At 39.9% G+C, this 12,486-nt stretch overlaps 1 protein-coding gene across 2 annotated transcripts in view; it reads right to left on the bottom strand.

Annotated features, from left to right (window-relative positions):
* The window catches only part of LOC115209911 (gamma-tubulin complex component 4), a 34,497-nt gene that overhangs the window by 14,189 nt on the left and 7,822 nt on the right, over positions 1 to 12,486 (bottom strand). For both annotated transcript variants that reach the window (XM_036501073.1, XM_029778510.2), the window contains 7 exons: positions 11,597 to 11,653; positions 9,448 to 9,527; positions 8,679 to 8,835; positions 6,411 to 6,549; positions 5,995 to 6,119; positions 2,977 to 3,133; positions 1,236 to 1,334 (listed from right to left, as the gene is read on the bottom strand). In XM_036501073.1, coding sequence (XP_036356966.1) covers positions 1,236 to 1,334; positions 2,977 to 3,133; positions 5,995 to 6,119; positions 6,411 to 6,549; positions 8,679 to 8,835; positions 9,448 to 9,527; positions 11,597 to 11,653 — 814 coding nt within the window. The remainder of the gene's footprint in view (positions 1 to 1,235; positions 1,335 to 2,976; positions 3,134 to 5,994; positions 6,120 to 6,410; positions 6,550 to 8,678; positions 8,836 to 9,447; positions 9,528 to 11,596; positions 11,654 to 12,486) is intronic.

Below are 12,486 nucleotides of genomic sequence, written 5' to 3' on the forward strand. Positions count from 1 at the left end.
TTGACCTTTAAATTTGGGGGAAAAAATGCGGATTATACTCAAGAATTTACGGTACATACATACATACATTTGTTTTTATGCTGATTTTTCTAATATATATATAGGGGACCTGTGGAAGAGGTAGACCCAGGAAAACCTGGGTCGAGGTGGTGAAGCACGACCTTTGAACTTTAGGTCTCACCAAGGAAATGACCAGTGACCGAGACCTTTGGAAGTATGATGTGCGTGAGAAAACCCGGCAAGACCATTGAGAACAGTCAAAATCAAAATCAAACCAAATATCAGAAAGCAGAACCAAATTGAGGTCGATCAACATCAGGGCCCCCATGCAGGTGACACGTAAAAGCACCATCCGTTCGTGGCCGTTTGCCAGCTCTGACTGGCCCCCGTGTCGGTGGCACGTAAAAGCACCATCCGTTCGTGTTCGTTGCCAGCCTGGCCTGGCCCCCGTGCCGGTGACACGTAAAAGCACCATCCGTTCGTGGCCGTTTGCCAGCTCTGTCTGGTCCCCGTGCCGGTGACACGTAAAAGCACTATCCGTTCATGGCCGTTTGCCAGCCCTGTCTGGCCCCCGTGTCGGTGGCATGTAAAAGCACCATCCGTTCGCTCGCCTGGCCCTCGTGCCGGTGACACGTAAAAGCACCATCCTTTCGTGTCCGTTGCCAGCCTCGCCTGGCCCCTGTACCGGTGACACGTAAAAGCACCATCCGTTTCGTGGCCGTTTGCCAGCTCTGTCTGGCCCCCGTGTTGGTGGCACGTAAAAGCACCATCCGTTCATGTCCGTTGCCAGCCTCGCCTGGCCCCGTGCCGGTGACACGTAAAAGCACCATCCGTTCGTGGCCGTTTGCCAGCTCTGTCTGGCACCTGTGCGGGTGGCACGTAAAAAGCACCCACTACACTCACGGAGTGGTTGGCGTTAGGAAGGGCATCCAGCCGTAGAAACACTGCCAGATCTGACTGGGCCTGATGAAGCCTTCCAGCTTCACAGACCCCAGTTGAACCGTCCAACCCATGCTAGCATGGAGAACGGACGCTAAATGATGATGATGATGATGATGATATATATATATTATTGAGATATTGTTTTAGAACCTGATGCCCTTTCTGCCAATAACCCCATCAAAACACAAAAAGACTATAAAGTGCAATAGACAGTTTTAACACTTTAAAAAACACTTTCTCATCAGTAATCCTGTTGATAAAAACAATTTCTAAAATAATGATTTTATACATACCGCCAGTACCAGTTTTACAAGTGAGCTGGAAATTGTGTAAATAACTGTCATTTTCCCAGAGTGTATTACAGATACCAGCTCGGAATACGGAATTTAATTCTGAAAATTATTTACAAAATTATTAAAAAAAAGAAACAGTTTTGATTTTAATATATAATTGTTAATTGATTATTTAAATATAGTTAATTAGTATTAAATACAACTATCTATTCGCCCATTTTCTCTGCCAACTATTCCTAGGACAATCATGGGAGTTGACTTTTCAGGTAGCTCTTCTATAGGGTTCATCATTAGACTTACCAGCTGGGTTTCCAAGCATGGCCACATCCTTCGTGTATGATGGCATTACTTTGTCTCCAACAATTCGGTGCAACACCAGTGCTAAATCACCTCCCTCCAACGAGACATCTGCATTGGCTGGGTCATGCCCTCCATCGTCAACCAGGAGAATTCATCTACAAAGCAATTGCCCCAGCTCCCCTTCAGTGTTGGCAAAAACGATGTGGTGGACAATGAAAAACCTGGCTGATGACAGTCAAGGCTGATCTGGAACCCAACCTAGGCCCCCATGTCTACGGCGTTCGCCGCTGGAATAGGGAGTGGTTGGAGATAACGCTGCTGTTAGCCTCAAATCGCCAGGCCTGGTCGGCGTTTGTGAGAGATGCAGCATTGAGGATGAATGCTGTCTCAAGACAAGAAGAAGACATGGTGCACTGAGACTATGGACATTATCCAACCATCTCAATTTTATTTCTTTACTACCCACAAGGAGCTACACACAGAGGGGACAATCAAGGACGGACAAACTCATTAAGTCGATTATATCAACCCCAGTGCGTAACTGGTATTTATTTAATCAACCCCAAAAAGATGAAAGGCAAAGTCAACCTCGGCAGAATTTGAACTCAGAACTTGAATCATTCCAAGCTAGAAAAAATGTTTGATAGGATGTCTTCTGGCTCTTTACATTTTGAGTTCAAATCCTGCTTAAGGTCAACTTTGCCTGATAAAATAAAGTACCAGTCAAGTACTGGAGTTGATATAATGGACTAACCCTCCACTAAAATTTCTGGATTTGAGCCAAAATTTGAAAGAATATTATCTAAAGATTTATGGAGATGTACTTGCATAGCAAGTGACCTGATCTGAGATCATTTGCTGAAACAAAAACAATTGGAGCATGGAAGGTGTTTATAAACCATTTAAAATTACACAAAAACAGTTAGACCTGTTCAATGACAAAATTCCGTGCTGCACGGAATTTTGTCAGTGAACAAGTTGTGGTTTCAAAGTGACGAAAATATTTTGACAAATTAAATTTAAATGTTGAAGTGAATCTAATGGCTTCTGTGTGTTTTTAAATGGCTTATAAACACCTTCCACGCTGCAAGTGTTATCTAAAAAATTCCAGCAAAACAGATGCAGTGTTTAAATCAGAGTTCCTTACAAAAAAAAACATTACATATGAAAAATATTTTAACCCCTCTTAATTGCAACCTGCCTGAGTCTGCTGTTTTTATAAATAAAGCATCCATTTTGAAGTGATCATATTTAAATCTAAACTTTCAAACCAAATTTCATAGAGATACCATCAGATAAGTTACATTCCAAACAGTTGCTAGTTATTTTACTAAATTCCCCTTAACTTTTCAATATTTTCCACAATTAATTGACACAGACTATGGTCTGTAAAAGATTTAAACTACACAGTTAAAATTAAGAGAATATTTTCAGGACTTACCATGCTCAGTGTTGTACTGAGGGATTGAGATGAGTAATGAATGAGCTGTGTCTATGAAGGACTGATAGAGGTCACCTCGACCAAATAAAAAGATGTCCTTTAGTAGATTCAACTGTCCAAATATATCAGAGTCTTCGACAACTAACAACCAGAGTTGCTACAAAATAGAGAAAAAAATTATTATTTTGAATCAGTGAGTAGAAAACAATTAATTATAAAATTTAAAAAATGAACCAAAGGTACAAGCATGTGGCATGTGATTTAAGAAGTTCAATTGAAAATCCTGTGGCTCTGGGGTTTATGTTAATGTCTGGTACACTGAGCAAGTGTATTCCACCAAAACTTCAGTCATTCTAAGTGGTGGGAGTGAAATTTGGTACACATGAACTTTGTAAGCACCCGTCAGATAGAAATATATAAGAGTGTGTGTGTATATAACTCCAAATTTGAACACAATTAGAGCCAGTTTGTCCAACTTACTGGAAAATGGACATAAAACAACAATGATGGAACAATCAAATATACCGACCCTATTTCTTGACTCCTACTTAATTTAATGATCCCCAGAAAGATGAAAGGCAAAAATCAACCAGGGCCAAATCTGGATGTAAAGGGACATACCTAAATACCACAAAGCATTTTGTCCAACATTCTACCATTTTTTTGCAGTCCACCACCTTAAGTTAAATACAATTTTTATTTCAAACCTAGATACGAGGTTACAAGATTAGGGGCAGAGAGCTATCAATTAAATCAGCTCCAGTATTTGACTGGTGCTGCATTTTATCAATCCTTGAAAGGACGAAATGCAAAAGTAATCTCACTAAATTCAAACTTAGAAAATGAAGGGAGACAACTACATACCATAAACCATGACAAGATTTGGTATCCAGACCATGAAGGAATGGACATAAAGCCAAGCAATACCTTGCAAGTGAATTTGATAGATGTAGAAGTCCATCGTGTGTCTGTGTGTATGTCTATGTTTGAACCTACACTGCTTCACAACTGGTGTTTGTTTACATCTCCGTAACTTAACAGTTCAACAAAAGTGATTAATAGAAGAGTATCAGAGTTAACAAGAATAAATACTGGTGTTAACTTGTTCAACTAAAACCTTCAAGATGGTGTGCTAGCATGGCCGCAGTCCAATGACTGAAATAAGTTTAAAAATAAATAACAGATTTTGTTCAAAACTCTACTGATTCCAAGGCCGTGAACTGGCAGAATCATTAGCATGCCGGGCGAAATGCACAGCGGTATTTCGTCTGTCTTTACATTCTGAATTCAAATTCCACCGAGGTCGACTTTGCCTTTCATCCTTTTGGGGTCGATAAATTAAGAACCAGTTACGTGTTGGGGTCAATCTAATCGATTTAATCCCTTTGTCTGTCCTTGTTTGTCCCTTCTGTTTAGCCCCTTGTGGGCAATAAAGAAATAAGAAACGTTAGCATGCCGGGCGAAATGCTTAGCGGTATTTTGTCTGCCGTTACGTTGTGAGTTCAAATTCCGCCAAGGTCGACTTTGCCTTTCATCCTTTCGGGGTCGATAAATTAAGTACCAGTTACGCACTGGTGTCGATGTAGTCGACTTAATACCTGTCTGTCGTTGTTTGTCCCCTCTATGTTTAGCCCCTTGTGGGTAATAAAGAAATAGGTATTTCGTCTGTCTTTACATTCTGAGTTCAAATTCTGCCAAGGTCCACTTTGCCTTTCATCCTTTTGGGGTCAATAAATTAAGTACCAGTTGTGTACTGGAGTCGATCTAATCAACTGACACACCTCCCCAAAAATTTCAGGCCTTGTGTCTAGAGTCGAAAAGAAAAGAATACTCTACTGATTCCATTACATATTATATTAAGCATAATATTGATTTTTAAGACAAGCACAAAGCCACACATTTTGGAAAAAGGGCTGGTACAGTTATAGATTACATCTTCCCCACTACATCACTGGTATTGTATATTATCAAACTGACATAAGTGTAATGTTGGTTTCAAATTTTGGCACCAGGTCACCAATTTGGCGGGAGGAGGCAAGTTGATGACATTGGCCCCAGTGCTCAACTGGTTCTTATTTCTTCAACTCCAAAATGATGAAAGGCAAAGTCAACCTCAGCAGAATTTGAACTCGGAACATAAAAGACAGATGAAAAGCTGCAAAGGATTTTGCCCAGTGTGCCAACACGATTCTACCACCTTGCCACCGTAATGCTGCCTTAATAATGCTTCCAAATTTTGGCATAAGGCAAGCAAGTTCAGAAGAGGGTTGAGTCAATTACATCAGCTACCCAGTACTCAGCTGGGATTTTATTGACCCTGAAAGGATGACTGATAAAATCAATATCATCATTATCATCATCGTCGTCGTCATCTAACATCCACTTTCCATACTAGCATGGGTTGGACGATTTGACTGAGAACTGACGAACCAGATGGCTGCACCAGGCTCCAATCTTGATCTGGCAGAGTTTGTATAGCTGGATGCCCTACTTAACGCCAACCACTCCGAGAGTGTAGAGGGTGCTTTAACGTGCCACCAGCACGATGGCCAGTCAGGCGGTACTGGCAACAGCCACGCTCAAATGGTGTTTTTTACGTGCCACCTGCACAGGAGCCAGTCCAGCAGCACTGGCAACAACCTCGCTCGAATGTTTTTTCACATGCCACCAGCACAAGTGCCAGTAAGGCGACACTAGTAACGATCATGCTCGAATGGTGCTTTTTACATGCACTCAGCACGGAAGCCAGTCAGCTGCTCTGGCAATGATCATGCTTGGATGGTGCTCTTAGCGCTCCACTAGCACGAATGCCAGTCATCAAATGTGATTTCGATTTCACTTGCCTCAACAGGTCTTCGCAAGCAGAGTTTAGTGTCCACAGCAAAATTTGAACTCAGAACATAAAGACAGACGAAATACCGCAAAGCTAATGATTCTGCCAGCTTGTCACGTTAGATAAGTAAAATACTTTGCAAAGCAATGATATTTGAAATGAAGATATTTTTTTAAAATCCTTACTTCAGCAACAAACCCTCGGATGGCATTGACAGTTTCTCTGAAGTTGATTTGATTAAAATTCTTTTCCTGTGATAGTTTGAAGAGGTCTTTAGAAAAATTTTCTTGTCCTTTTCTCAAAGAGTTTTCTAATAACAAAAAAGAAAAAAAAAATTAGTAAAAAAATCACAGAATATTTTTCTTAAAATTAAAATATTTAATACTAAAAGGTATATTACATCAAAGAAATTAAAAGTGCCTTTTATGTGGCATCAGCACCAGTGCTTTTCATGTGGCACCACTACCATATTTTTACATGGAACCAGCACCAACACTTTTTATGTGGTAGGATTAATTAATAACCTGAAAAATAATCATATTAACATCTCATTTCAAATATTAAGAATCGGGAAGTTAATTAAATTAGTTAAAAGACTCACCTAGTTTCTTAATTTCTGGTGTTAACTTTTGGGTATCAAACATTTTAATGGACTCTCCAACAAACAGAATTTTTTTGGCCACTTGGTATCCAATATATGATGGTAGGAGGTCAGCACGGATAACATAAACTCCTTGTTTCTTATCAATAAAAGAGAGTACAAAGCAACATTGAAAAATCCCTTACAATATTTTGAGAAAGATGTTCAAGGAATATGGACATAGTCGTAGAAGTGGCTGTGTGGTAAGAAGCTTGCTTACCAACCACATGGTTCCAGGTTCAGTCCCAATGCGTGGCACCTTGGGCAAGTGTCTTCTACTATAGCCTCGGGCCGACCAAAGCCTTGTGAGTGGATTTGGTAGACGGAAACTGAAAGAAGCTCGCCGTATATGTGTGTGTTTGTGTGTCTGTGTTTGTCCCCCAAACATTGCTTCCTAACAAAAATCAGATATTTTTTGGTGATTGTACAAATGTAGGTATGGCTGTGTGGTAAGAAGCTTGCTTCCTAACCACATGGTTCTGGATTAATTTTGTAAAATTATTTCTAAATTTTTTACAATTACCTCTCAATTTTCCTTTGAGAATTACACATAACTACCACTAAGTTTTTGTTTACTTTCTCCAACTATTCCATGAAACCAGTAAAGGAATAAAAGAACATAAACGCTAATATGAGACAAATGAGAATAAAAGTTCCAGTGACAGAACTCTATTACTCACCAAGCAACCACCACCCAGTTGCACTACAGAATGCTAACCACCCCCCTCTTCCTAAATTAAGAACATCTCAGATCACAGATCTGCAAAATCAAGGCTGAAATAGCAACCAAATTTTCTTCAGAAATCAAATTGTCTTAAGTAAAAAAAAAGATGTACACAAAAGGAATAAAGTAGTCCTGGATACACAAAAAGATGGGACATGCATGGCTGGAGTGCCTTAGATTAAATGTCTGCTTAATATCAACATCCACTTTTCCATGTTTGCATGGATCAGCCAGAATTTGCTGCAGCAGATTTGCCACAGCCAGATGCTCTTCCTGTCACCAACCCTTACCTGTTTCCTAGCAAGATATGCCTTGCACAGAAGATTGAAACAAACATTTTCATTTACACGATGATGATGCTCACACCATATCTACGCAAGAATACTCACAAACACAATCACGTGTATTACAATGGACTTCTTTTAGTTTCTGTCTACCAAATCCAGTCACAAGACTTTGAGCAGTCTAAGGTTGTAGTAGAAAACACTTGTTCAAGTTGCTGTATAGTGGGACTGAACCCAAGACCACACAATTAGGAAGTAACCATCATAACCACACACTCATGCCTATACATTCTATTTCCCCACCTTTATATTCCAGTATCTATTAGTTTTCTCTTTGATATCTCTGATTTTCGTCAAGTAAAATATTCTTAGCAGAGGTTACAATGAGAATCCTGTAAGCAATAAATACATGGTTTAAATTCCTTCAGTGGATCTATCAGTCTTTCTTCTGTCTCAAATTAATGTTTATAATGAATGTTTAATAATCATCATCATCATCGTTTAACGTCCGTTTTCCATGCTAGCACAGGATGGACGGTTCGACCAGGGTCTGGGAAGCCATGAGGCTGCACCAGGCTCCAGTCTGATCTGGCAGTGTTTCTACAGCTGGATACCCTTCCTAACGCCAACCACTCCGTGAGTGTAGTGGGTGTTTTTTACGTGCCACCGGCACAGGTGCCAGAGGAGGTTGGCATCTGCCACGTTCGGTTTGGATGGTGCTTTTTACGTGCCACCAGCACAGGTATCACAACTACAATTTCCAATCTAAGCATCATCGTCATCCATTGTCTGTTTTCCATGCAAGCATAGGTTGGGCAGTTTGACGGGAGCAGGCCAGCTGAAAAGCCGCGCAGGCTCCAATTATGTTTAAGCATGGTTTCTACAGCTAGATGCCCTTACTAATGCTAACCACTTTACAAAGTGTAGTGGGTGCTTTTACACGGCATGACACAGGTGCATTTACATGACACCAGTACAGGTGCTTTTTACATGGCACCAGCACCCATGAACCCACAAGGTTAGGAATGCTCAGCTGAAGAGGGATGCAGAGAACAGCCTGTATCCAAAGGCAACCATGCTTTTACTTAGCTTGATGTGTCTTTTCAAGCACAACAAACCGCCAGGAGTTTTGGTCCTTTGTAATCCCCTCTGTGAGTCCCAACGCCTGTAGATCCTTTCTCACCACTTTGTCCCAGGTCTTCCTGGAACTATAGCAATTACCTTGGCATCTTGATTATTTTCTTCCTGTTCACAACTTCTAGCATTGGCTTCATGGCTCTCCTGGATGAAGAATTCCTTATATGGATCCATTAGTTTGCCATACAACATCCAAGCACAAAGATGTTTAAACAATGGTCCATGACAGTTTGAAAGTAGCCTGAAATAGAAATAAAACTTAAGTCATCTACAAAGCAACAGCAACCACCACTGTAGTTCCAGTCATGACCAACTAATCTAATACAGCTCGACTTCAGATGAGAGTATAGTTTGAGGGATATTTAGATATATTTTGAGGGGTATTTAGATATATCTAGATATATAAAGATTTCTAGCTAGTACATCACTATGCTTGTAACATAGTTGGTAATAGCAGCACCAATGCCTATTCACAACAGTAACAGAATACTTATTTCACAACCACAGACTAAGAATTTTAAATCAAAATTGACTACTGAAACCAGTGCACATGTGTGTGTGTATGCATGCGTGTGTGTGTGTATGCATGCGTGTGTGTGTGTGTGTGTGTGTGTGTGTGTGTGTGTGTACATATATGAGGGGGTGCTGAAAAGTTCTTGGCTTTAGGTAAAAGAAAATATAGGAAGAACAGTTAATTATGATTTTATTCAACGTATTCCCCTCTCAGACTCAGACACTTATTACAGCAGTCCTTCAGTTTTTCTAAGTCCTGTAAAAAACTCAGAAGGTTGAGCCCCTTCTCATGATACCCTTAAAGTCAAAAGTGCTTGGCAAATAGTAAAAGTACACTCACCTTTCAAAAGTCTGCTTCACAACTGGTACGCCAGAAATAGAAGCTTTATGAATTCTGTCCAAGATATAACAACCATGAGCCTAGAAGTAATAATTAATGTTAATTTATTAATGTGATAAGTAATGTTTATTAAATTAAATGAAATATTAAATTTGTTTCAAGTTTTGGCACAAGGCCAGCAAGTTCAGGAGAAGGAGTAAGTCAATTACAACGACCCCCAGTACTCAACTGGTACTTATTTTATCGACCCCAGAACATAAAAATTAATTATTAAGTTAGTACGACTTAGTTAAAGTGATATTGTTTGTTTGTTTAAAGTCTATATTTGCCATGCTAGTAAGGATTTGGATGAGGAGTTATCTGAAGCAGGGTTTTACAGACAGATTTTCTTCTTGTTACCAACCATTAAATGTTTTTAAATAAGGAATTTCTTTTATTTTTTTTTGTTTTATTCCAGAGTTCTTGAAAAGGGTCATAATGCCAACAAAGAATGTAAACATCACCACTGTCTTGCTCAATTGGTAAATGTGTATGCAGACAGAACAAAGGGGGGACTTTCCTTGTCTTGACATCACAAAATCATTATAAATGAATATCCTCATCATACAAATAGTGTCATGCACTTCTAAACTTAAATGAAAGCATGTTTGGTAATGGGGAAATATTGGGTTGTCCAGAAAGTTTGTGCTGATTTATAGTAGCTTACTTTTCGACTTATTTTAGAACAGCGTTGAGTCCATAAAATAGGATTTGACTACACCTCCATTTAGAGTATAGTTTAAGCTATCTTTTCGTGGAAGAAGGTTTATGTTCCTATAACCTGTATTAATTCTGTAACCCTTTAAAATGGAAGATAAGAAAGTTCATTTTCGGCATTTGATGCTTTGGGAACCAGACAAAAATTGCTGCAGCTCAGCTGGGATGTGTTACCCCACCCTCCATATTCACCAGATATTGCTACTTCGGATTTCCACTTATTCAGGTCTCTGCAGAATAGTCTTAATGGTAGAAATTTCAATTCCTTGGATGACGTAAAAAGATACCTTGATGAATTCTTTGCCATGAAACCACCTCAATTCTGGGAAGAGGATATTTTCAAGTTAAAAGAAAGATGGGGACACATTGTGCAACAAAATGGTTCATATTTGGTTGATCAAAAATGTAATGGCAAGTATTTATTGAACTTTTTCTTGAACTTTCCGGACAACCCAATATTACCTTGCTTTGAACAAGTGAGGGTTGTTGTAAGAAAGGGCACACAGCCATAGAAAATCTGCCTCAACAAATTACAACAACACTTGCAATTTTACACATTCCCAATCACAGTATACACACATGTGGTATAAAGGAGGCAACCAAGTGGCACATTGAGATGATTCACAGAGACACAGGTGTTATACAGAGGTGCAGGCATGGCTGCATGTTCCCCTGTGTGGCACCTTGAGCAAATGTTTTCTACTATAGACCCTGGCTGATTAAAGTCTTATGAGTGGGTTTCATCATCATCATCGTTTAACGTCCGCTCTCCATGCTAGCATAGGTTGGACGATTTGACTGAGGTCTGGCGAGCCAGATGGCTGCACCAGGCTCCAATCTGATCTGGCAGAGTTTCTACAGCTGGATGCCCTTCCTAATGCCAACCACTCCGAGAGTGTAGTGGATGCTTTTATGTGCCACAGCACGAGGGCGAGTCAGGTGGTACTGGCAACAGCCATGCTCAAATGGTGTTTTTTACGTGCCACCTGCACAGAAGCCAGTCCAGTGGCACTGGCAACGACCTCACTCAAATGTTTCTTTTCACGTGCCACCGACACAAGTGCCAGTAAGGCGACACTGGAAACTGAAAGAAGCTTTGTGTGTGTGTGAGTGTGTGTGTGTATGTGTGAGTGTGCGTGTGTGTGTGTGAGTGTGTGTGAGAGAGAGAGAAAAAGAGAGTATGTCTGAGAGAAAGAGAGAGAGTGTGTGTTTGTGTGTGTGCACGCGCATGAGTACATGAAGGTTTGGGTTTCCTTGTCTTGATATCATGTGATATTTGTAAATGAGTGTCACTATCGTACAAGCAATGTTGTTTATTTCCAATATTCTGCAATGTTAAAACAATGATAATTGTGATGATGATGATGATGATGTTATATAATGAAAGTTGTACCTCATGTTGTTTAAGTTCTGTCAAGAAAGAGGACAACGCAGGAAACAGCAGTTCATACTGAAAAAAATCAAATATATAAAAACATCAATATTATTCAAATATATTAATAAAATATGGAAGCAAAAGCATGCCTGTGAAGACACAGACTTCATTTTGTTATCACATAGTTCAATCAGTGAAGTGCCTTTAGAAAGTATCTTCTGCTGTAGTTATGGGCCAACTAATATGTGGTGTGTGAAAGGCGGTGAGCTGGCAGAAATGTTAGAACACTGGACGAAATGCTTAGCAGTATTTATGTTGCCTTTACGCTCTGAGTTCAAATTCCGCCAAGGGTAACTTTGCCTTTCATCCTCTCAGGGTTGATAAATTAAGTACCAATTGCGTACTGTGGTCAATCTAATCAACTGACCCCCCTCCCCCAAAACATTAAAACTAGAACATTAAAACTTGGTGCACATGCACAGCAGAGTTCAAGGTCAATCTTTGCCAGGTAGCTTCACTCTGTGCTTTAGCTTTGTTACTATAGCAACAGTCTGGATACTTATTGATCAGACCTCGTATGCACACCCACATACACTTGTACAAGTGTGTGTGTGAGACTAACAAGTCTTTTGCTGGCCCTGGGGTAAAGTAGAAAACATTTTACCAAGATACTACACAATGGGACTGAACCCAGAACCATGTGATTTTGAAACAAACATCTCAGTCAGTCAGGTAAAACCCATCCTCCAAAGAAATGCAATATTAATTTCTTTTAAGCTCAAACATTGTGCTAAGTTCCTAAATCCCATAATAAACCCTAGATAGTTGAAACAAACATGTACATCATGTACTTCTGCTACACACCCTCATAAAACAAAACTAACTGGACAGCAGAGTGAAACATATCC

The sequence above is a fragment of the Octopus sinensis genome, linkage group LG3 (genome assembly GCF_006345805.1).
Source record: "Octopus sinensis linkage group LG3, ASM634580v1, whole genome shotgun sequence".
In the NCBI taxonomy this organism is placed as follows: Eukaryota; Metazoa; Mollusca; class Cephalopoda; order Octopoda; family Octopodidae; genus Octopus; species Octopus sinensis.